The sequence below is a fragment of the Triturus cristatus genome, chromosome 10 (assembly GCF_964204655.1).
Source record: "Triturus cristatus chromosome 10, aTriCri1.1, whole genome shotgun sequence".
Lineage (NCBI taxonomy): Eukaryota > Metazoa > Chordata > Amphibia > Caudata > Salamandridae > Triturus > Triturus cristatus.
Genome location: NC_140593.1, coordinates 1,206,983,596 through 1,207,008,832, shown reverse-complemented (window position 1 = coordinate 1,207,008,832; position 25,237 = coordinate 1,206,983,596). Strand labels below are relative to the sequence as shown.

At 52.9% G+C, this 25,237-nt stretch overlaps 1 protein-coding gene across 2 annotated transcripts in view; it reads right to left on the bottom strand.

Annotated features, from left to right (window-relative positions):
* The window catches only part of TFE3 (transcription factor binding to IGHM enhancer 3), a 152,011-nt gene that overhangs the window by 57,562 nt on the left and 69,212 nt on the right, over positions 1-25,237 (bottom strand). For both annotated transcript variants that reach the window (XM_085629699.1, XM_085629700.1), the window contains exons 2-5: positions 19,652-19,765; positions 16,057-16,303; positions 13,635-13,862; positions 2,720-2,815 (exon numbers count right to left, since the gene is read on the bottom strand). In XM_085629699.1, coding sequence (XP_085485825.1) covers positions 2,720-2,815; positions 13,635-13,862; positions 16,057-16,303; positions 19,652-19,765 — 685 coding nt within the window. The remainder of the gene's footprint in view (positions 1-2,719; positions 2,816-13,634; positions 13,863-16,056; positions 16,304-19,651; positions 19,766-25,237) is intronic.

The window sequence follows — 25,237 nt, the reverse complement described above, 5'->3', positions numbered from 1 at the left end:
CGAAGACGACTAGCAGGAAGCCCCTCTAAGTGCATTATGTATGATGTTAGTAAAATCAAAAAGTCTTGGACAATGCCCCACTTAAGGTTTTAGTAATATCAAAAGGTCTTGGCTAACGTCAGACCTAATAAACTTTTGCGAAAAAGCAGGACATAACCAAACAAGCATTGACAGAGCCAAAATGTTGGGGGGAAACATCAGACCTACAGGCTTTGCTAATGTTTGCTCCCATGTCTTTCTGTGTTCCGGGGGTATCCACTAGCTTCATATAAAGACAATAATGAAGTGTGGTGTGCACCCTAATAATCCAGGCCAAAATATCGGTGGAACACAATATGGACGACAAATATTAAAGAAAAAAAATCGACAGGTAAGTCTACCTTTTCTATACCTAACTCTAGATATATGTACGTACATGGTACATATAGCTTCAAGGTACCTAGATGTGGGGTAAGGTATTATAAATATATACTTCACACAAAAAAAACACTTTTCTACCTGAAAAGCGCTGGATAGAAATGTTCAACAACAACAAAACCAGAGGCCGTGGCAGCCTAACCGTGGCAGCTTTCGTTTACTTCCCTGCGAACAGAGTTATATGGCACCCAACACGTTTCTCTTGTCGTGTTCATTGTGTCCAGTGCAGCACTCTGATGAGTGCCAAGAAGGGCAAAACTGGTCTATTATTTTTGAGCGTCTCTGAAAAGCGTTTGGTGTTTCGCTTATAATGTAACGTTTAAGGTGGCATTTGCTGTGGATAATGGCGCTTGCCGCTTCTGCTAGAAAGTGGGAGTTCTTCAGTGACAAATCTACCCACAGCTTCTGAATCAGATCTAGGGTAGTGGTGGGTGGGTGGTCGCACAAATGGAATATGGTATGTTTCCTGCCTCATTTGTACCATAGCAGCAAAGCTGATCTGTCACTTTTTCTCAGGGCCACTGAAATGATGCGATTTTGTGGCCTTTCTGGTTTCTGCGTAATTATATTTAGCCATTTAGTCCATCATCTGCTGTAGATTTTAACAAACAAAATTGTTTCCAGCTCCAATAGATCAAAAATTACTAAAAACCCTGCAACAGGTGTAGCTGTGCAGTGGAAGGCCCCTCACAAAGGTTGAATGGTCATCTTTCTGTTGCTGAATGCTGTATTGGGGTGTCAGACTGGTTCTAATGAGGTGAATCCTTTGCCCAGACGGTGTTAACACATGTTATATTGACAGAATAATGAGGTACTACTACCACCAAATGTGCCACATTATGCAGCATAATATTTATTTTCTTGCAGCCAAATTAAGTAAACACTGCCTCATAATTTAGTCCACCCCTACCGCATAATTCCAATGTCCCTGCTTTTAGTACTGCGTACCATCTTTACTTCTCTCCCACGATCCCATCCCTTTCCTTGGCTGCTGGGAAAGGAAATAAAAAAATGTATCCGAAATAACTGGAGAATGCTGCACTATACACACTTTTTGGCACAACGAAGGTGTGGCAGACAAAGGAATACAAATCCACCAGACACTGCACTTTCAGCCACAAATCACAGTTATTTAACTCTTACACCCCTCCCCACCCCTAACATGCCAGTGCAGCTGGTTTCATAGCTAACAGGGAGCCTGGGTCATGTGTGACACTTTCAGACAATCTTAGCTAGTTATTCAACAGCACTTTACTTGCTGGGATTTTTGAACCTACGCTTGCAATGTATAAAGCGAGACTGCAAGTCCCAGAATGCAAATGGTTTAGACCAAAACTGGCTGAAGGTGCCACACCTGACATAAGCCAACATGGGCAGTATGCAATGTTACTTTAATGTTACTCTGTCGAGCACCATGTATTTGGGTAATAGTAAAACCAGTTTTTAAAGCAGGTAGACAAAATAAAGCAGCGGCAGGGACTGCCTTAAAAGACAATAACTAACAGGGCTATTCATATTATTTTTCTTGTTAATAACTTAAGACCAGGACCACGGGAATTTATGCGATTCTGCGGCGAGGCGTTTTCCTCAGAATTATGGATTACCACCATTTGCCACATAATTCATCATCTACTGCATAATCTGCAGACGTTAACAAAAAACATAGTTTCTAGGTAAACAGATCAAAAGTTACTAAAAATGCAGCAATGCATGTTGCTGCGCAGTGGAAACCCTTTGGAAATATTGACTGGTCGATTTTAAATTGTTTATTGCTGTGTTTGGGTGCTAATCTGGAATTAATGGTTTGAAAGCTTTGCCATAGCAGTGTTAACATGTGTACCGATGCCAAAATAACTGGTAAAAAAATGTGCTACATAATTTGCGTTTTGCTGCCGCATCATTTAGTCAACCTTGCCACATAATTTGGTCCTCCCCTGCTGCATAATTCCATTGGTTCTGCTTAAAACAAGTCACAATAGCACGGACATAAGGGCGGGTGTCCCTCGCTTCTTCACGGTAAGTTATCAGGCCTACAGACTAACTTTAGCGCTGTGAAAACAGTTACCAGACGTTTCACCACATACATAAAATAGAACTAGCAGGTTCCTTAGGTAGTGCAGGACAGGTAGGGGGGCTGGCGGGCCTGAACTGGGGGCCACCAGGCTGGTCCTAAGGGTGGAGGCCATTTTAGGTTCCAAGGCTGACAGGCCTGAGTGTCCGGCGAAAGCAATGCTGGAGATATACTTCCTAATGAGGGCTGCGGGGGCTGGGGCAGAGTCAGGCTCACGCCGCGCCCACTCACCGTGCTGGGCAGCTGCAGGCCGGCGTCGATGAAGTTCATGATGTCGTCGTTGAAGCTCGACTCCAGGCTGATGATTTCCTCCACTACGTCGTCGATCTGCGAGGGGGGAGGGAGGCCACAGGTTACGACGGGGGCAAGCAAAACCCACCAGCCCTGCCCACCCAGCAGCATTGCCACCCTATGAGGAGAGCGAGGGGGTATCCATGACAAGCGCCCGCTTCTGGAGTAGCGCCTTGCGCGCGCCTCTCTGCGCGCCCTCGGATGAAGGTTCTTTAGTGGCGGTACCCGGGGCAGTCCGTGTGCCCCCACCTAGTAGTAGGCCGCCTGTGGTGCCCCCGGGTGTTGACACGGTGCCCCCCGGGTGTTGGGCCTCTGTGGGGGCTTTGTGCGCCGGCCACAGCCCTGTCCACCCCAGGCCCTTGAGACAAGGCCATCTGAGGTAGGCAGCGACCACCTCCACCGTCCGCGGGGAGGCCCAGCCCCCTCGCCCTCTTGAGGGCCAAACCCCCGTGCATGAGTGTTTGCAGAGGGTGCGTGGGAAGGGGCGGGCGATAGGTTTGAGATTAAAAGACAATTCAGTCCGAATGAGGCCTGTGGTCAGCCGAGCCCCTGCCCTCACGACAATAGGGATCTGCGGGGTGAGGGCCCTCCAGGCGTGGCCACGCCCCCAATCAGGGTCAGGGGAGGGCCGGAAAGGGGTCACTCCACAGGGAGATATTCCACCTCGACACCCGGGCGCTGCCGACAGTCACCCACACCGGCTCGCAGGCAGATGACGCTGGCAAAGCCAGAAGGGCTGGTGCAGAGTCAGTCCTTTTCAAGACCCTAAAGTATGACTGATTCCACCCAGCCCTACCAGACTTTTAGATATTTTCTGCTTTTGCCAAACAGTCCGCCCCCTCTGTAAATCGGTGGCTTAGTTAGTGCAGCACAATGTTGCCCCCTGGCCAGGAGAGTACAGGATCTAACTATAACGCCCCCCCCCCGCCCCCCGCCACACACACACATTCACACCACTGACCCCAGGTTCAGGTGAGGGGTGCCCCGAGCCAGAGAATGTTTAACTTCTAAAAACACAATTCGTTTTAATGTGTGAGTGTTTAACACCAGGGCGCCGACGGTCAGGATCAAGGTACAGCCCCTGCCCCCACCCTTCAGAAGTGGGCTCCCTCCGACCAACTGCCCCACACATGTGGCGAACCCTCACACACTTCTAGGGCCGCAAGCTCCCCGTCGGCGCTGCCCCTACGCCTTAGACCTCACTCCGTACTGCTGCCCAGCACACTGTCCCTCTTAACGCCCCTACACTCTAGCTGTCATACACTGCAACTGCGCGGCACAAGAGGCGCCACTGTCCCTTTTAACGCCCCTACACTCTAGCTGTCACACGGTGCATCTGCCCGGCACACGAGGCGCCACTGTCCCTTTTAATGCACCTACACTCTAGATGTCACACGGTGCAGCTGCCTGGCACATGAGGCGCCACTGTCCCTTTTAACGCCCCTACACTCTAGCTGTCATACACTGCAGCTGCCCGGCACACGAGGCGCCACTGTCCCTTTTAACGCCTCTACACTCTAGCTTCACACGGTGCAGCTGCCCCGCACATCAGGCGCCACTGTCCCTTTTAACTCCCCTACACTCTAGCTGTCACACGGTGCAGCTGCCAGGCACTTGAGGCGCCACTGTCCCTTTTAATGCCCCTACACTCTAGCTGTCACACGGTGCAGCTGCCCGGCACACGAGGCGCCACTGTCCTTTTAATGCACCTACACTCTAGCTGTCACACGGTGCAGCTGCCCGGCACATGAGGCGCCACTGTCCCTTTTAACGCCCCTACACTCTAGCTGTCACACGGTGCAGCTGCCCGGCACAAGAGGCGCCGCTGTCCCTTTTAACGCTCCTACACTCTACCTGTCACACGGTGCAGCTGCCCGGCACAAGAGGCGCCACTGTCCCTTTTAACTCCCCTGCACTCTAGCTGGCACACGGTGCATCTGCTCGGCACATGAGGCGCCACTGTCCTTTTAATGCACCTACACTCTAGCTGTCACACGGTGCAGCTGCCCGGCACATGAGGCGCCACTGTCCCTTTTAATGCCCCTACACTCTAGCTGTCACACGGTGCAGCTGCCCGGCACTTGAGGCGCCACTGTCCCTTTTAACGCACCTACACTCTAGCTGTCACACGGTGCAGCTGCCCGGCACACGAGGCGCCACTGTCCCTTTTAACGCCCCTACACTCTAGCTGTCACACGGGGCAGCTGCCCGGCACACGAGGCGCCACTGTCCCTTTTAATGCACCTACACTCTAGCTGTCACACAGTGCAGCTGCCGGGCACATGAGGCGCCACTGTCCCTTTTAACGCCCCTACACTCTAGCTGCCACACAGTGCAGCTACCCGGCACATGAGGTGCCACTGTCCCTTTTAACGCCCCTACACTCTAGCTGTCACACGGTGCAGCTGCCCGGCACACGAGGCGCCACTGTCCCTTTTAATGCACATACACTCTAGGTGTCACACGGTGCAGCTGCCCGGCACATGAGGCGCCACTGTCCCTTTTAACGCTCCTACACTCTAGCTGTCAAACGGTGCAGCTGCCCGGCACATGATGCGCCACTGTCCCTTTTAATGCACCTACAATCTAGCTGCCACACGGTGCAGCTGCCCGGCACAAGAGGCGCCACTGTCCCTTTTAATGCATATACACTCTAGCTGTCACACGGTGCACCTGCCCGGCACACGAGGCGCCACTGTCCCTTTTAATGCCCCTACACTCTAGCTGCCACACGGTGCAGCTGCCCGGCACATGAGATGCCACTGTCCCTTTTAATGCACCTACACTCTAGCTGTCACACGGTGCAGCTGCCCGGCACATGAGGCGCCACTGTCCCTTTTAACACCCCTACACTCTAGCTGCCACACGGTGCAGCTGCCTGGCACAAGAGGCGCCACTGTCCCTTTTAACGCCCCTACACTCTAGCTACCACACGGTGCAGCTGCCCGGCACATGAGGCGCCACTGTCCCTTTTAACGCCCCTACACTCTAGCTGGCACACGGTGCAGCTGCCCAGCACACTGTCCCTTTTAACGCCCCTACACTCTAGCTGGCACACGGTGCAGCTGCCCGGTACAAGAGGTGCCACTGTCCCTTTTAACACCCCTACACTCTAGCTGTCACACGGTGCAGCTGCCGGGCACATGAGGCGCCACTGTCCCTTTTAACGCCCCTACACTCTAGCTGCCACACAGTGCAGCTACCCGGCACATGAGGTGCCACTGTCCCTTTTAACGCCCCTACACTCTAGCTGTCACACGGTGCAGCTGCCCGGCACACGAGGCGCCACTGTCCCTTTTAATGCACATACACTCTAGGTGTCACACGGTGCAGCTGCCCGGCACATGAGGCGCCACTGTCCCTTTTAACGCTCCTACACTCTAGCTGTCAAACGGTGCAGCTGCCCGGCACATGATGCGCCACTGTCCCTTTTAATGCACCTACAATCTAGCTGCCACACGGTGCAGCTGCCCGGCACAAGAGGCGCCACTGTCCCTTTTAATGCATATACACTCTAGCTGTCACACGGTGCAGCTGCCCGGCACACGAGGCGCCACTGTCCCTTTTAATGCCCCTACACTCTAGCTGCCACACGGTGCAGCTGCCCGGCACATGAGATGCCACTGTCCCTTTTAATGCACCTACACTCTAGCTGTCACACGGTGCAGCTGCCCGGCACATGAGGCGCCACTGTCCCTTTTAACACCCCTACACTCTAGCTGCCACACGGTGCAGCTGCCTGGCACAAGAGGCGCCACTGTCCCTTTTAACGCCCCTACACTCTAGCTACCACACGGTGCAGCTGCCCGGCACATGAGGCGCCACTGTCCCTTTTAACGCCCCTACACTCTAGCTGGCACACGGTGCAGCTGCCCAGCACACTGTCCCTTTTAACGCCCCTACACTCTAGCTGGCACACGGTGCAGCTGCCCGGTACAAGAGGTGCCACTGTCCCTTTTAACGCCCCTACACTCTAGCTGTCACACAGTGCATCTGCCCGGCACATGAGGCGCCACTGTCCCTTTTAATGCACCTACACTCTAGCTGTCACACGGTTCAGCTGCCCAGCACATGAGGCGCCACTGTCCCTTTTAACGCCCCTACACTCTAGCTGTCACACGGTGCAGGTGCCCGGCACTTGAAGCGCCACTGTCCCTTTTGATGCACCTACACTCTAGCTGTCACACGGTGCAGCTGCCCAGCACATGAGGCGCCACTGTCCCTTTTAACGCCCCTACACTCTAGCTGTCACACGGTGCAGCTGCCCGGCACAAGAGGCGCCACTGTCCCTTTTAATGCCGGGCCTAGACACTAGCTGCCACACGGTGCAGCTGCCCGGCGCATGAGGCGCCACTGTCCCTTTTAACGCCCCTACACTCTAGCTGTCACACGGTGCAGCTGCCCGGCACACAAGGCGCCACTGTCCCTTTTAACGCCCCTACACTCTAGCTGTCACACGGTGCAGCTGCCCGGCACATGAGGCGCCACTGTCCCTTTTAACGCCCCTACACTCTAGCTGCCACACGGTGCAGCTGCTCGGCGCATGAGGCGCCACTGTCCCTTTTGACGCCACTACACTCTAGCTGTCACACGGTGCAGCTGCCCGGCACACAAGGCGCCACTGTCCCTTTTAACGCCCCTACACTCTAGCTGTCACACGGTGCAGCTGCCCGGCACATGAGGCGCCACTGTCCCTTTTAACGCCCCTACACTCTAGCTGCCACACGGTGCAGCTGCTCGGCGCATGAGGCGCCACTGTCCCTTTTAACGCCCCTACACTCTAGCTGGCACACGGTGCAGCTGCTCGGCGCATGAGGCGCCACTGTCCCTTTTAACGCCCCTACACTCTAGCTGTCACACGGTGCAGCTGCCCGGCACAAGAGGCGCCACTGTCCCTTTTAACTCCCCTGCACTCTAGCTGGCACACGGTGCATCTGCTCGGCACATGAGGCGCCACTGTCCTTTTAATGCACCTACACTCTAGCTGTCACACGGTGCAGCTGCCCGGCACATGAGGCGCCACTGTCCCTTTTAATGCCCCTACACTCTAGCTGTCACACGGTGCAGCTGCCCGGCACTTGAGGCGCCACTGTCCCTTTTAACGCACCTACACTCTAGCTGTCACACGGTGCAGCTGCCCGGCACACGAGGCGCCACTGTCCCTTTTAACGCCCCTACACTCTAGCTGTCACACGGGGCAGCTGCCCGGCACACGAGGCGCCACTGTCCCTTTTAATGCACCTACACTCTAGCTGTCACACGGTGCAGCTGCCCGGCACACGAGGCGCCACTGTCCCTTTTAATGCACATACACTCTAGGTGTCACACGGTGCAGCTGCCCGGCACATGAGGCGCCACTGTCCCTTTTAACGCTCCTACACTCTAGCTGTCAAACGGTGCAGCTGCCCGGCACATGATGCGCCACTGTCCCTTTTAATGCACCTACAATCTAGCTGCCACACGGTGCAGCTGCCCGGCACAAGAGGCGCCACTGTCCCTTTTAATGCATATACACTCTAGCTGTCACACGGTGCAGCTGCCCGGCACACGAGGCGCCACTGTCCCTTTTAATGCCCCTACACTCTAGCTGCCACACGGTGCAGCTGCCCGGCACATGAGATGCCACTGTCCCTTTTAATGCACCTACACTCTAGCTGTCACACGGTGCAGCTGCCCGGCACATGAGGCGCCACTGTCCCTTTTAACACCCCTACACTCTAGCTGCCACACGGTGCAGCTGCCTGGCACAAGAGGCGCCACTGTCCCTTTTAACGCCCCTACACTCTAGCTACCACACGGTGCAGCTGCCCGGCACATGAGGCGCCACTGTCCCTTTTAACGCCCCTACACTCTAGCTGGCACACGGTGCAGCTGCCCAGCACACTGTCCCTTTTAACGCCCCTACACTCTAGCTGGCACATGGTGCAGCTGCCCGGTACAAGAGGTGCCACTGTCCCTTTTAACGCCCCTACACTCTAGCTGTCACACAGTGCATCTGCCCGGCACATGAGGCGCCACTGTCCCTTTTAATGCACCTACACTCTAGCTGTCACACGGTTCAGCTGCCCAGCACATGAGGCGCCACTGTCCCTTTTAACGCCCCTACACTCTAGCTGTCACACGGTGCAGGTGCCCGGCACTTGAAGCGCCACTGTCCCTTTTGATGCACCTACACTCTAGCTGTCACACGGTGCAGCTGCCGGGCACATGAGGCGCCACTGTCCCTTTTAACGCCCCTACACTCTAGCTGCCACACAGTGCAGCTACCCGGCACATGAGGTGCCACTGTCCCTTTTAACGCCCCTACACTCTAGCTGTCACACGGTGCAGCTGCCCGGCACACGAGGCGCCACTGTCCCTTTTAATGCACATACACTCTAGGTGTCACACGGTGCAGCTGCCCGGCACATGAGGCGCCACTGTCCCTTTTAACGCTCCTACACTCTAGCTGTCAAACGGTGCAGCTGCCCGGCACATGATGCGCCACTGTCCCTTTTAATGCACCTACAATCTAGCTGCCACACGGTGCAGCTGCCCGGCACAAGAGGCGCCACTGTCCCTTTTAATGCATATACACTCTAGCTGTCACACGGTGCAGCTGCCCGGCACACGAGGCGCCACTGTCCCTTTTAATGCCCCTACACTCTAGCTGCCACACGGTGCAGCTGCCCGGCACATGAGATGCCACTGTCCCTTTTAATGCACCTACACTCTAGCTGTCACACGGTGCAGCTGCCCGGCACATGAGGCGCCACTGTCCCTTTTAACACCCCTACACTCTAGCTGCCACACGGTGCAGCTGCCTGGCACAAGAGGCGCCACTGTCCCTTTTAACGCCCCTACACTCTAGCTACCACACGGTGCAGCTGCCCGGCACATGAGGCGCCACTGTCCCTTTTAACGCCCCTACACTCTAGCTGGCACACGGTGCAGCTGCCCAGCACACTGTCCCTTTTAACGCCCCTACACTCTAGCTGGCACACGGTGCAGCTGCCCGGTACAAGAGGTGCCACTGTCCCTTTTAACGCCCCTACACTCTAGCTGTCACACAGTGCATCTGCCCGGCACATGAGGCGCCACTGTCCCTTTTAATGCACCTACACTCTAGCTGTCACACGGTTCAGCTGCCCAGCACATGAGGCGCCACTGTCCCTTTTAACGCCCCTACACTCTAGCTGTCACACGGTGCAGGTGCCCGGCACTTGAAGCGCCACTGTCCCTTTTGATGCACCTACACTCTAGCTGTCACACGGTGCAGCTGCCCAGCACATGAGGCGCCACTGTCCCTTTTAACGCCCCTACACTCTAGCTGTCACACGGTGCAGCTGCCCGGCACAAGAGGCGCCACTGTCCCTTTTAATGCCGGGCCTAGACACTAGCTGCCACACGGTGCAGCTGCCCGGCGCATGAGGCGCCACTGTCCCTTTTAACGCCCCTACACTCTAGCTGTCACACGGTGCAGCTGCCCGGCACACAAGGCGCCACTGTCCCTTTTAACGCCCCTACACTCTAGCTGTCACACGGTGCAGCTGCCCGGCACATGAGGCGCCACTGTCCCTTTTAACGCCCCTACACTCTAGCTGCCACACGGTGCAGCTGCTCGGCGCATGAGGCGCCACTGTCCCTTTTGACGCCACTACACTCTAGCTGTCACACGGTGCAGCTGCCCGGCACACAAGGCGCCACTGTCCCTTTTAACGCCCCTACACTCTAGCTGTCACACGGTGCAGCTGCCCGGCACATGAGGCGCCACTGTCCCTTTTAACGCCCCTACACTCTAGCTGCCACACGGTGCAGCTGCTCGGCGCATGAGGCGCCACTGTCCCTTTTAACGCCCCTACACTCTAGCTGGCACACGGTGCAGCTGCTCGGCGCATGAGGCGCCACTGTCCCTTTTAACGCCACTACACTCTAGCTGTCACACGGTGCAGCTGCCCGGCACAAGAGGCGCCACTGTCCCTTTTAACTCCCCTGCACTCTAGCTGGCACACGGTGCATCTGCTCGGCACATGAGGCGCCACTGTCCTTTTAATGCACCTACACTCTAGCTGTCACACGGTGCAGCTGCCCGGCACATGAGGCGCCACTGTCCCTTTTAATGCCCCTACACTCTAGCTGTCACACGGTGCAGCTGCCCGGCACTTGAGGCGCCACTGTCCCTTTTAATGCACCTACACTCTAGCTGTCACACGGTGCAGCTGCTCGGCACACGAGGCGCCACTGTCCCTTTTAACGCCCCTACACTCTAGCTGTCACACGGGGCAGCTGCCCGGCACACGAGGCGCCACTGTCCCTTTTAATGCACCTACACTCTAGCTGTCACACAGTGCAGCTGCCGGGCACATGAGGCGCCACTGTCCCTTTTAACGCCCCTACACTCTAGCTGCCACACAGTGCAGCTACCCGGCACATGAGGCGCCACTGTCCCTTTTAATGCCCCTACACTCTAGCTGTCACACGGTGCAGCTGCCCGGCACATGAGGCGCCACTGTCCCTTTTAACGCCCCTACACTCTAGCTGCCACACGGTGCAGCTGCTCGGCGCATGAGGCGCCACTGTCCCTTTTAACGCCCCTACACTCTAGCTGGCACACGGTGCAGCTGCTCGGCGCATGAGGCGCCACTGTCCCTTTTAACGCCCCTACACTCTAGCTGGCACACGGTGCAGCTGCTCGGCGCATGAGGCGCCACTGTCCCTTTTAACTCCCCTGCACTCTAGATGTCACACGGTGCAGCTGCCCGGCACAAGAGGCGCCACTGTCCCTTTTAACTCCCCTACACTCTAGTCAACGGCGCTGTTGTCCGCTCAGGCGAGGTCTCACTGCCCCATTGGATGCCCCTGCACCCTACCACCCCTCCAACCTACACCACTGCCGCTTTCCCCGAGGTGCCACTGCCCTTTTAAATGCACCCAGCCTTCCACGAAGATGCGGGCTCCCTGGCACGCGGGGGCAAATCACCTCAAATGCCTACACCACCTCTGGTCCCTCACCTCAAATGCCCCAGCCTCTGTGGCCCCTCACTTCAAAAGCCCCAGCCTCTGTGGTCCCTCACTTCAAATGCCCCAGCCTCTGTGGTCCCTCACCTCAAATGCCCCAGCCTCTGTGGTCCCTCACTTCAAATGCCCCAGCCTCTGTGGTCCCTCACCTCAAATGCCCCAGCCTCTGTGGTCCCTCACTTCAAAAGCCCCAGCCTCTGTGGTCCCTCACTTCAAATGCCCCAGCCTCTGTGGTCCCTCACCTCAAATGCCCCAGCCTCTGTGGTCCCTCACTTCAAATGCCCCAGCCTCTGTGGTCCCTCACCTCAAATGCCCCAGCCTCTGTGGTCCCTCACTTCAAATGCCCCAGCCTCTGTGGTCCCTCACCTCAAATGCCCCAAATGCCCCAGCCTCTGTAGTCCCTCACCTCAAATGCCCATAACCCCTGTGGTCCCTCACCTGAAATGCCCCAGCCCCTGTGGTCCCTCATCTCAATTGCCCATAACCCCTGTGGTCCCTCACCTCACCTTAAAGAGGGCAGTTGGACCCAATCCCCCCCCCCCACACACGAGATGCCCCCCATGAAGATACTGCCTCCCTCACGTCGGACGTCGCATGTCTGCAACTGCAAGTGCGACCCCCATGCACTTCTGACACCTTCAAGAACACTGGGCGAAAGCAGCATGGGCCCTTAGAAGCCCGGGGGGCGGGGGGGGGGGGGAGTGGGTGGCACATAAGTCCCACTGCACCACCAGCCCCTCGGGGGCATCACTGGTATCTATCGAGGGTGCCAGGCAGCCACGCACTGGTGCCACTGGAGGAGGCTGCAGAGTCCACCAAGCCCGGAAGTTGAACCCCTGGAGGATACTGCAGCGTTCCCAAGGCCGGAAGTTCAAGGTGTGTCTGTGTGTCCCTTCTCAGTGTTTGTGAAGAGGACAAAGAAGGGCATTTACTCCCAGCAACCTTCAGCCTTGGTGAGATTTCCGTGCAAAGAAAGACGAGTGCGGACAGTGTCTCCCCCTAGCACCAGTCAGCCTGTCGTACCCCCCCCCCTCACAACACACATACCCTGCGTGCCCGACCACTGGTTTACTCACCCCCTAGGCGCCCACAATCCCCAGCCCAGCCACTTGTTTACCCAGTGCCTAGGTGACCGTTCCCTCGTTTACCCCATGCCTAGTTGCTCGCCCCCCTCCTTCACGCAGGGTCTAAGTGGCCTGCCTCTCCTCTGGCCAGCGCCTAGGTGACCAGTCCGTTATTTATCCAGCACCTAGAAGCCCACCACCTAGTTTACTCAGAGCCTAGTTTCCTCCTCCCTTTACTTATCCAGCACCCAGGCACTCATTCATCCAGCACTCATTTTCTCTTTACCCGGCAACTAAGTGCCCAGCATCTCATTTACACACCTTCTCGGAGCAGCCTGCCCCTCGTTTAGCCAGTGCCAAAGCGCCACTCTTCATGCCTACCCCATGCCTAGGCACCCATGAACCAGCATCTTGGTTCCCATCCACTCATTAGCCCAGTGTCTCACTCTTTGGTTACTCAGTGCCTCGACGCCCCTCTCTTCAGGCCCACTGTGCTCCCCAGTTCACCAAAAAAGCTCTTCAAAACGCACTTCACTGCATCAGGGTTACAAGCGCTATATAAATGCCAACCCTTTTCCCTCTTCTATCCCTCCACTATCCTTCTCAATCCAAATAACTGACTAACATGTCCACCGCTCAAATTACTTTCATATTTCCACTGGACTAATTCACCACTAATCCTTTATGGGTTCCGGAGTAGCGTGCTACTCGCCGAAAAATTGCCTCGACGCCTCGTCAGGGGCAGTAAGCGCTATATAAATACAATCACAATTACAAAACAATATGTAACTCACCTCCTTCTCCGAGTTGGACCCGATGTTGAGCATGGCCATGGGGCTGTTGGGGGCGCTGCTGGCTCCAGGCGGTAATGCTTGCTCCGGGGCGGAGGCTGTATGAGGCGAGAGCGAGGTGGTCATGGCCTGGGCGGTCAGCTTGTTGCCCATGGAGAGGTACTGCTTCACCTGGTGCCGCTGCGTCTGCTGGATGTGGTACTTGGTGGGGTTCTCAAGGTGAGTCTGGACCTGCGGGAGGAAGCGGGTACGATGAAGAACATCTCTGAGAAGCAAAGAACAGAGGCCCCCGGCAAGCAGGACCACAACAGAGGCCCCCGGCAAGCAGGACCACAACAGAGGCCCCCGGCAAGCAGGACCACAACAGAGGTCCCTGGCAAGCAGGACCACAACAGAGGCCCCTGGCAAGCAGGACCACAACAGAGGCCCCTGGCAAGCAGGACCACAACAGAGGCCCCTGGCAAGCAGGACCACAACAGAGGCCCCTGGCAAGCAGGACCACAACAGAGGCCCCCAGCAAGCAGGACCACCCCACACACCTTGGAGGCTGCCACCCCATGCAACAGGGACTGCATAAGAGAGACCTCTGTGGTGGGTGGCACATGGGTGTGCAGTTCTGCTCTGTTGGGGTGGGTGGGGTTGTATTCTATAGCTGGAGTGTGGAGAGTGTGTGTGTCAGCCTCTGGGGCAGCCGATTCTGGCACCAGAAAATGCACTAGGCTTCGTGCATTTCTAGTGCTTTTGTGTGCACCAAGTTCTGTTATCAGCACATCCGGCCCGATTGAGCTGTGCCCACAAGATGGCATCTCTGGTGGGGTATTATGGCAGAAAGCCCAGTCATCCTCAAATGCGCTCGGTCATAGCATACATTTTGTGTTCATTTTGCAATGTGCGAGCGCCCCGTTGCACCTCTGCACGAGCGCCCCTCTGCACGAGCGTCCCTCTGTACGAGCACCCATCTGTACGTGCGCCCCTTTGTACGAGCGCCCCTCCGCCTCCCAACCTATTCGTGAGGCAATGGCAGTCCCCAAGTGGACCCTATAGATTCTTCACAACAGACCATGTTGAAGAGCAGCGTATACCACAAAGAGCGGCAGGAGGGTGTTGTGAAAGAGGACGGACAAGGACTAAGAGGAGCAGAATAAACAGGGTCATTTTCCTTACTTGGTCCTCATTCGTTCCTATCTTTCACAGTGATTGTAAATCTGACCCTATAACCTAAATCCATGGCAGGGGAAGACACCACACACCAGACCTGCCTTCAAGCAAATAACTGCACTGCACTGAGGGCTGGACCATTCAATGTACAATGAGCAATGACACACCATGTCTAGGCATATTACACTTAGGACAAAAGTCAATTATATTGTTGAATTCAAGAAGGATTGTACAGTAATGGCATTTACTAGTAAGCAACAATATTCAAAAATGTATTTACAGGACCAAAAAAGTGATGGTGCTACGACAGATCGGCGATGAAACGGTGATCTGGAGCATCCCTCGCAGTTAGTTGACAGGGACGGCTGCCCTGCCTCTCTACACAGCACTATCTGGAACCCTCAGGGTGTTGACAAGTTCTACCATCTGTCTCATTCATGAATGAGCATCATTTTCAGCAGCATGATTATAACTCAGCGTTGATTTATCCTGGGACCTTGCTTTCCCATGCAATTATTCTAAGCCTGGGTGATCTCTTCTCAAATGAGGTGTTACTATTGTGCTGGTGAAGGTTCTCTGTATTTGAGACATTAAAAGGTCGAAACGTCGGCGGATATCTTGATAATTCCGAAACTGTTGACAATGAGGGAGAGTAGAATGACAGGGTGAGTTAGCAATGTGTAAAGTTGACCTGAGGGGGGAACAAGTAGGAGTCTCTGTTTGAAAGAGAAAAATAGAGAGAAGACCACAAAGACTGCCTGGTAACTGGGTGTGGGAGGTAATAGAGCCAAACTGCCTTACTTGCTGCACACCTATCCACACACTTGCCCTCACACATACACATTCCTTCCTTACTGCTCTGTTAGGAGAGAGAGAGGGGTCTCTTAATGTGGGAGGACATGTCTACTCGGGTGCAAATGATGTCTTACGTGGTATAAGGGGTGTACTCTCAAAGTGGTTCTATGTTCAAAGAGTATGTGGGGATTCCTCTCGCACTGAGTGCATAAGAGTGACCTGTACAACAAGAGATTGCCACAGGAGACCTGTCATTGGTCCTCAGGCGAACATACCCCATTTCCAGGCTGATGACCTCACATCTTTTTCGCCTGTGCCATCTTCATCACCATCATGTACAGCTGACTGGATTATACTGAGTATCGCCTCAGTCTGGGATGGAGGGACTTGACTGGAGTGAATGGTACTGATGACCTCCTCAGTCTTGGATGGAGGGACTTTTTTATGAGCAGCCACAAGCCGTCCTCCTTACCTTCAGGACCTCCACCGGCACCTGCGCAGACGCCGGCCGAGCCGCCGGGCTGACGCTGATGGCGGCCGTGGCGGGGGCGGCCATGAACTGGGCGGCCTGCTGCTGCTGCTGCTGCCTCTCCCGCCGCTCCTGCTCCTGGTCCTGGGCGCGCATCAGCTGCTGCCGCAGCAGGATGCGGGACGACATGCTGGATCCGAAGAGGGGCGTTGAGGGCGGCAAGGACTGCGGCTGTTGCACCGACTGGGGGCTGCAAGGGATACAGAGGAAAAAAACAGACATGGCTTAGAAAAGGCAACGGCAATACAATGGGGGCGTCCTCGCAGCACCCCGCTTTCCCAACTTTCTTCTCTTTAGGCCTCGCCAAGGCAGCGCTTGCGCTGTCTCTTCCAGATATGCTGTATTATGTATATGGTTTGTATATGGTATGTATGTATGTTATGTATTATGTATATGCTGTATTAAGTATATGGGCATAAAGCTTCGCCCAATTTCCGACCCATCTTTTTAATTGGCTCATGTCCCTGTCCTTTGTAAATGGTGGCTTTTAATTGGTCTATAGGCTTAGTAGTCCCTGCTTAGTACGGCCTTGTCTCTTCTTGTAACCTCCCATGAGGACACCCCTTGTTACATGTGTTGTTACTCCCTAGGTTTTATTTGCAGCCTCAAGGCACTGTTTTCCTAAATGGCTTCAGGCAGGACACACAAAGCTATGCTGCCAGTGGTTACTTCATTCACTAGAATATCTCACATTTATATGAGACCATCTATACATTTCCCTTTATCAACTCCACACAGAGTACAACCTAAACTGAAATTAATGTAATAATTCTTTTGTCACATTTCAAAGCTACTAATTGTATATATGTTCATAGCTATTTGAATGTACTCGTAGTACTGTCTTGCATGCAATGCATTATGGGTAGGGTAGATTTACCATATCTTCTGCAGGGTGCAATACCATATGTGACCAAAAGAGGTCCCCTGCACATGGCTAGGTAAAAAACATTGCCATTTATAATGCCAATAACTCCAACTTTGTAGACATGCAGTGCTGGTGCCTTTCTCGCTAGGGACATCTAGGGGCAGCTTGGGGTACTGTACCTAGACATGCAGTGCTGGTGCCTTGCTCACTAGGGACCTCTAGGAGCATCTTGCGGTACTGCCCCGAGACATGCAGTGCTGGTGCCTTGCTCACTAGGGACCTCTAGGAGCAGCGTGCGGTACTGCACTAAAACATGCAGTGCTGGTGACTTGCTCACTAGTGACCTCTAGGAGCAGCTTTTGGTACTGCACCTAGACATGAAGTGCTGGTGCCTTGCTCACTAGGGACCTCTAGGTGCAGCGTGTGGTACTGCACTAAAACATGCAGTGCTGGTGCCTTGCTCACTAGTGACCTCTAGGAGCAGCTTGGGGTACTGCACCTAGGCATGCAGTGCTGGTGCCTTGCTCACTGGTGACCTCTAGGAGCAGTTTGGGGTACTGCACCTAGATATGCAGTGCTGGTGCCTTGCTCACTAGTGACCTCTAGGAGCAGCTTGCGGTACTGCACTGAGACATGCAATGCTGGTTCCTGGCTCACTACGCAAGCATTTGCAATGCACTAGGTCTTGCATTACTGAAAGTATGAGCTATTGGCGTTGCAATACCTCAAACTATCAGTAATGCGAGACCTATTGTATTACACATGCTTGTTTTCTAAGGTGTCTGTATGCCCAGTACTCCCTAAGTGTCCAATGGGCGATGTAACTTCTCTCTTTTAACGCCTCAGTTTTAAGAAAGTGCTGGCCGGTACTATGAGTTTTTTTTTACTTCATTCTTTCTTCCTTCTGTCGATAGGCCGGGCGGCCATCTTGTGCATTTGGCCTGCTGGGGGGATATTACTAACCAGTAGCACCAGTTTTATCCATCTGTGATCCATTATCCTAGCAGTATGTCTCCCATATGTTACTCTGGAGAACGCACATGCCGCACTATGCATCGCGTTGCATTTACAAGCATATGGATATGGAGTATTGTGCAAGCTCTGGGAACACATGTGAGTGCACTTGAGGGGAGCGTGTGGAGTTTCTGTGTTCCACAGGGATAAAGTGCTCCGAGGAAGAGGGACGGCAAAGAAGGATAGAAAACAGACACCATCAGGATGTCCAATCCCCCCTGGCCGATGTCTGGCTAGATACCGTAGGAGAAGCCAGCCTTCCTGCCTCCCTGACTAAGTCCAGAACTCAGACTTTCTGAAGTTCCTTTTCCACAACTCGGGACAGCACACAGTAAACCACCTTGAACCTTTAAAAACCCTGGATGAAGCTGGTGTAAGATAACTAACTGCAAATACGAACACTGCTGGCTGCCTGAGTACATCTCTCCTTTCTGGAAGTTAATGTCAAGGAGTGAGAACTTGTTCAGCCCTGCCTCGAGCAGTAACAGTAATGCTGACCCTCGGTGGGCACTGGCAGTGCCCCAAACCTGTTTCAGCAGTTGGTATCTTTGGAATATGAAGGAACAGTTTTATTAAAACTATTTACCGGTTTCCTGTCCCAAAGACTCTGGTCCATATGTATCAAAAATGAGTTTTGCAATTCTCAAATTGCGATTTTTAGTGAATCGCAATTAGAGAATCGCAAAATGCAATGTATGTAGGATTTGCAAAAAATTTTGCGAATCCTACATATTCCTTATTTGCGAATCGCAAATTGAGATTCGCAAATAAGGAATACCTTCCCATTCATTCCTATGGGCTAGGAGGCCCAAAGGAATGAATGGGAAGACATTCTCAATTTGTGATTACCAATTAGAGAATTGCAAATTGAGAATGCAATTTCAAGGTTGCAAGGGTGCTAAAAGGACACCCTGTTGCACCCCTAAAATATGCATGTGTGCACATTTTGTGCACATACATGCCCTAAAGGCATGTATGTGCGACATATGGCACTTTAAAAAAATCAAAAAAGTGCTTTTTAATGAAAATCGCAAATTACCACCAACTTGAAGTTGGTGGTAATTTGCAATTCCTTAAGGCCAAATAGAAAATTTCTGGTGCTTCCAGAATTGCATTTAAGGAATCGCAATTTTCAATTCCTTAATTGCATTCGCAAAATAGAGAATCGCAAATTTTGCAATTCTCTATTTTGCGATAGCCTTTTGGGATGATACATCCCAAAAGGCTTTTTCCAAATCGCAAACAGGCCTATTCTGAGAACCAGCCCGTTTGCAAACAGGAAAAAGGCGCGATACTTATGGCCCTCTGTCATTCCACTTAATAAAAAGTCAACGCAGGCCTAAAGTGTTCTCCTAGGTTCAGCCAATGCCAAGACTCCAGGATCAGAGATCAAACAATGTCAACCTGCCTTAGGGGAAGCAAACAACTGCATCGTCACCAAGCAAGCTGTGGACCAATGAGGAGCCGGGAATCCGTGGTGACGCCCATCTTCGATGACCCCAGCTGAGATTCAGTAGCTGCTCTTCAGAGCATTTGATTTCAGTTTGGTAGCGCAATATAGATTTGAGCAATAAAAGGGATCTTCAAGTCCGGAAAAATAAAAGCAAATCTCTGGCCTTTGGCCAGAGCATCAATTTCACAATATGTCCGACATCTTACCTCACGCCGATTGGCTGGCTCTTCAGCTCGTAGAAGCTGTCGCTGCTTTGGGAGAGCACGCTCTCCACGTCAATGTCCGCCACGATGCCTGACTCCGGTAGGAGGGAGCTCACGCTGTGGGAAACACAAAGAAAAGAGTGAGACATTGGCACACACCAATGGAAGACAAGCACTGGCAAACCCAACAGGTCTGGATTTCATTATAGGTCCAAAGTAGGGCATTTAAAAAGTATGGTGCTCTGTAGAAAACAAACCAAGCTCAAGTGCTTCCTGTGTACAATGCATCCATCAAATAATGAATTTAATGTGTGAGTGCTTTTGGGATAGTAAAATAGTTCCTTATGCAATGCAAGCATTTCATAGGAAGTGGAATGATACACCAAACAGACAGTAGCAGGGTAAATAATTGGCAATAAAAGCGAGGTCTACGGACAGCTGCGCTGGCAAGCCAGACCTAAACTTCCTCTGCACTCCCTTATTGATCTGTGTCTAAAACAACAAGCATTTGCAATGCAATAGGCCTCGCAATTGCGAGACTTTGAGCTATTGGCATTGTAAATGACAATGCCTTTTATTTGTGTTTTAAAAAACCTGCAATAATAAAAGGCATTGTCATTTACAATACCAATAGGTCAAAGTTTAAAAAATGCGAGAGCTATTGCATTGCAAATGCCTGTTGATTACAAGCGCGCCATGCTGCGCTTTCACTAGTGGCCACACCCCTTTCTTTAGACAAGCCGTGTCTAAAGAAAGGTCCGCGGCTGCTATTAAACTGAAAGGGTGATATGGGGCGCTTTTACCCAAAAACGTATTTGTTTGTCAAGTTGACAAACAAATGCTTTTTTTGTAAAAGCGCCCCGTGAAAGCGCGCATGGTGCGCTGAATGATGCAGTAAAGCATGTCGTGTCAGCAGTAGGAGAAACCATTAAAGAAAATAGTGCTTACAGACTAAATAAGACATGCCGTGTAACAACTGAAGTAAAAGGGTCAGTTCTCATGGGAGGTTACAAATGAAGACAAGGCGGTACTAAGGAGGGACTAACAAGCCTATTGACGAATCAGAAGCCAGCATTTATGAAGGACAATGACAAATTCTCTGAGTAGATTCACTTAAACCAGGCACACTACGACTCACGAGGCCCAATACTTGTTCTGCCTTCCTACTTACTCTCCGAGTAGAGACACTTAAACCAGGCGTGCTACGACTCACGAGCCCCACTGGTGGTTCTGGCTTCCCACACTTACTCTCTGAGTACAGATACTTAAACAAGGCACACTACGGCACACAAGCCCCACTGGTGGTTCTGTCCTCCCACTTACTCTCTGAGTAGAGACACTTAAACCAGACACATTGCGACTCACAAGCCCCACTGGTGGTTCTGGCCTCCCACACTTTCTCTCTGAGTAGACACTTAAACCAGACACACTACGACTCACAAGCCCCACTGGTGATTCTGGCTTCCCACACTTACTCTCTGAGTAGAGACACTTAAACCAGGCACATTACGAATCACAAGCCCCACTGGTAGTTCTGGCCTCCCACACTTACTCTCTGAGTACAGACACTTAAACCAGGCACACTACAACTCACGAGCCCCACTGGTGGTTCTGGCCTCCCACACTTACTCTCTGAGTAGACACTTAAACCAGACACACTACGACTCACTAGCCCCACTGGTGGTTCTGGCCTCCCACACTTACTCTCTGAGTAGAGACACTTAAACCAGGCACTCTAGGACTCACTAGCCCCACTGGTGGTTCTGACCTCCCACACTTACTCTCTGAGTAGACACTTAAACCAGGCACTCTAGGACTCACGAGCCCCACTGGTGGTTCTGACCTCCCACACTTACTCTCTGAGTAGACACTTAAACCAGACACACTACGACTCACAAGCCCCACTGGTGATTCTGGCTTCCCACACTTACTCTCTGAGTAGAGACACTTAAACCAGGCACATTACGAATCACAAGCCCCACTGGTAGTTCTGGCCTCCCACACTTACTCTCTGAGTACAGACACTTAAACCAGGCACAATACGACTCACGAGCCACACTGGTGGTTCTGCCCTCCCACTTACTCTCTGAGTAGAGACACTTAAACCAGGCACACTACAACTCACGAGCCGCACTGGTGGTTCTGGCCTCCCACACTTACTCTCTGAGTACAGACACTTAAACCAGGCACACTATGACTCACGAGCCCCACTGGTGGTTCTAGCCTCCCACACTTACTCTCTGAGTACAGACACTTAAGCCAGGCACACTATGACTCACGAGCCCCACTGGTGGTTCTGGCCTCCCACACTTACTCTCTGAGTACAGACACTTAAGCCAGGCACACTATGGCTCACGAGCCGCACTGGTGGTTCTGGCCTCCCACACTTACTCTCTGAGTACAGACACTTAAACCAGGCACACTACAACTCACGAGCCGCACTGGTGGTTCTGGCCTCCCACACTTACTCTCTGAGTACAGACACTTAAGCCAGGCACACTACAACTCACGAGCCGCACTGGTGGTTCTGCCCTCCCACTTTCTCTCTGAGTAGACACTTAAACCAGACACACTATGACTCACAAGCCCCACTGGTGATTCTGGCTTCCCACACTTACGCTCTGAGTAGAGACACCTAAACCAGGCACATTACGAATCACAAGCCCCACTGGTAGTTCTGGCCTCCCACACTTACTCTCTGAGTACAGACACTTAAACCAGGCACAATACGACTCACGAGCCCCACTGGTGGTTCTGCCCTCCCACTTACTCTCTGAGTAGAGACACTTAAACCAGGCACACTATGACTCACGAGCCCCACTGGTGGTTCTGGCCTCCCACACTTACTCTCTGAGTAGACACTTAAACCAGGCACACTACAGCTCACGAGCCCCACTGGTGGCTCTGACTTCCCACACTTACTCTCTGAGTAGAGACACTTAAACCAGGCACGCTAAGACTTATGAGCCCCACTGGTGGCTCTGACTTCCCACACTTACTCTCTGAGTAGAGACACTTAAACCAGGCACGCTACGACTTATGAGCCCCACTGGTGGCTCTGGCTTCCCACTTACTCTCTGAGTAGAGACACTTATACCAGGCACACTACAGCTCACGAGCCCCACTGGTGGTTCTGGATTCCCACACTTACTCTCTGAGTACAGACACTTAAACCAGGCACACTACGGCTCACAAGCCCCAATGGTGGTTCTGGCTTCCCACACTTACTCTCTGAGTAGAGACACTTAAACCAGGTACACTATGACTCACGAGCCCCACTGGTGGTTCTGGCCTCCCACACTTACTCTCTGAGTAGACACTTAAACCAGGCACACTACGACTCACGAGCCCCACTGGTGGCTCTGACTTCCCACACTTACTCTCTGAGTAGAGACACTTAAACCAGGCACGCTAAGACTTATGAGCCCCACTGGTGGCTCTGACTTCCCACACTTACTCTCTGAGTAGAGACACTTAAACCAGGCACGCTACGACTTATGAGCCCCACTGGTGGCTCTGGCTTCCCACTTACTCTCTGAGTAGAGACACTTATACCAGGCACACTACGGCTCACAAGCCCCACTGGTGGTTCTGGATTCCCACACTTACTCTCTGAGTACAGACACTTAAACCAGGCACACTACGGCTCACAAGCCCCAATGGTGGTTCTGGCTTCCCACACTTACTCTCTGAGTATAGACACTTAAACAAGGCACACTATGGCTCACGAGCCCCACTGGTGGTTCTGGCCTCCCACACTTACTCTTTGAGTACAGACACTTAAACAAGGCACACTATGGCTCACGAGCCCCACTGGTGGTTCTGCCCTCCCACTTACTCTCTGAGTGGACACTTAAACCAGACACTCTAGGACTCACAAGCCCCACTGGTGGTTCTGGCTTCCCACACTTACTCTCTGAGTAGAGACACTTAAACCAGGCACACTATGGCTCACGAGCCCCACTGGTGATTCTGGCCTCCCACACTTACTCTCTGAGTAGACACTTAAGCCAGGCACACTACGGCTCACAAGCCCCACTGGTGGTTCTGCCCTCCCACTTACTCTCTGAGTACAGACACTTAAACCAGACACACTATGGCTCACGAGCCCCACTGGTGATTCTGGCCTCCCACACTTACTCTCTGAGTAGACACTTAAGCCAGGCACACTATGGCTCACGAGCCCCACTGGTGGTTCTGCCCTCCCACTTACTCTCTGAGTACAGACACTTAAACCAGGCACACTACGGCTCACAAGCCCCAATGGTGGTTCTGGCTTCCCACACTAACTCTCTGAGTACAGACACTTAAACAAGGCACACTACGGCACACAAGCCCCACTGGTGGTTCTGGCTTCCCACACTTACTCTCTGAGTACAGACACTTAAACAAGGCACACTATGGCTCACGAGCCCCACTGGTGGTTCTGGCTTCCCACACTTACTCTCTGAGTACAGACACTTAAACAAGGCACACTATGACTCACGAGCCCTACTGGTGGTTCTGGCCTCCCACTTACACAGAGTAGAGACACTAAAACTAGGCACACTGCGACTCGCGAGCCAGTAGGGCTGTGTCAGAGTCAGTCACATGGCTTTTGCAAAGACAGGTGTCTCCGACAGGCTGGCACGGGGTTAGCCATGGGTCAGGTCAGAGACAACAATCTTTGAAAGGCCAGTGGGGCAGTGGTGAAGTCAGTCACAGTGCTTGCAGAGAGATTGGCGTTACTGAAAGGGTGGGAAGGCGTCACGCGTCGGGCAAGGCCAGTGGCTTTGAAAGGCCATTTGGACTGGGGAGAGTCAGTCACATGCGTGCAGGCATGTTTCTTTCCGAGGTCGGGGAAGGTCACAGGACAGGAAAGAAATTGGCAGGTTGTAAGTCAGGAAGGCTGGGCAGAGTCGGCTGCACAACACTCATAGCTTGGAAATGTTTTAAAATATATACTATGATTTTTTTTCGGTGTAGAAAACATACACAAATCACTTAATATAAAAACGCTGAGATGCTTTATTACACAGAAATCACTATTTAAGCTTACAATAGTTATGATAATAATCAACTGACATCATTCAGTTCCCTCTGAACTGTAAACTCTATTGGTCACCACAACCGGGTGCAAAATGCATCTAACATCACATTGGCTCTCAAGAACCTTTCAACCCTTCCTACAACACTCAACTGCTGCAAACTGGACTCTTAACTGGAATGGGCTGTTTACCGGCTCTTTTGGTCAGTCTGGAAAATAACGACTTCCTGCATGTTCACCAGTCACTCCCACCCCTCCACTGATCGTCTCACCCTCCCCTGCAGGACCAGAACGTGAGACCGGGGAGCCCAGAGTCCCCGCAGCTAGCCCCTCCCCTTCCAACCCGGACATTGGCGACTACTTCCGGGGTGCGCCTTACTATAATGGAAACATTAAAAACACGCGTTATTCAATCAGCGTTTGTTACATAACGACGTCTATGTGGTCACAGCCAGTTAGAAAGAAATATACAGAGGTGGCAGGGGGGGGGGGGGGGGGGACATGAGCAACACAGACCCAAGGATGGAGGAAGGGAGAAAATAGAGAAATATGCAAAGGGGAGA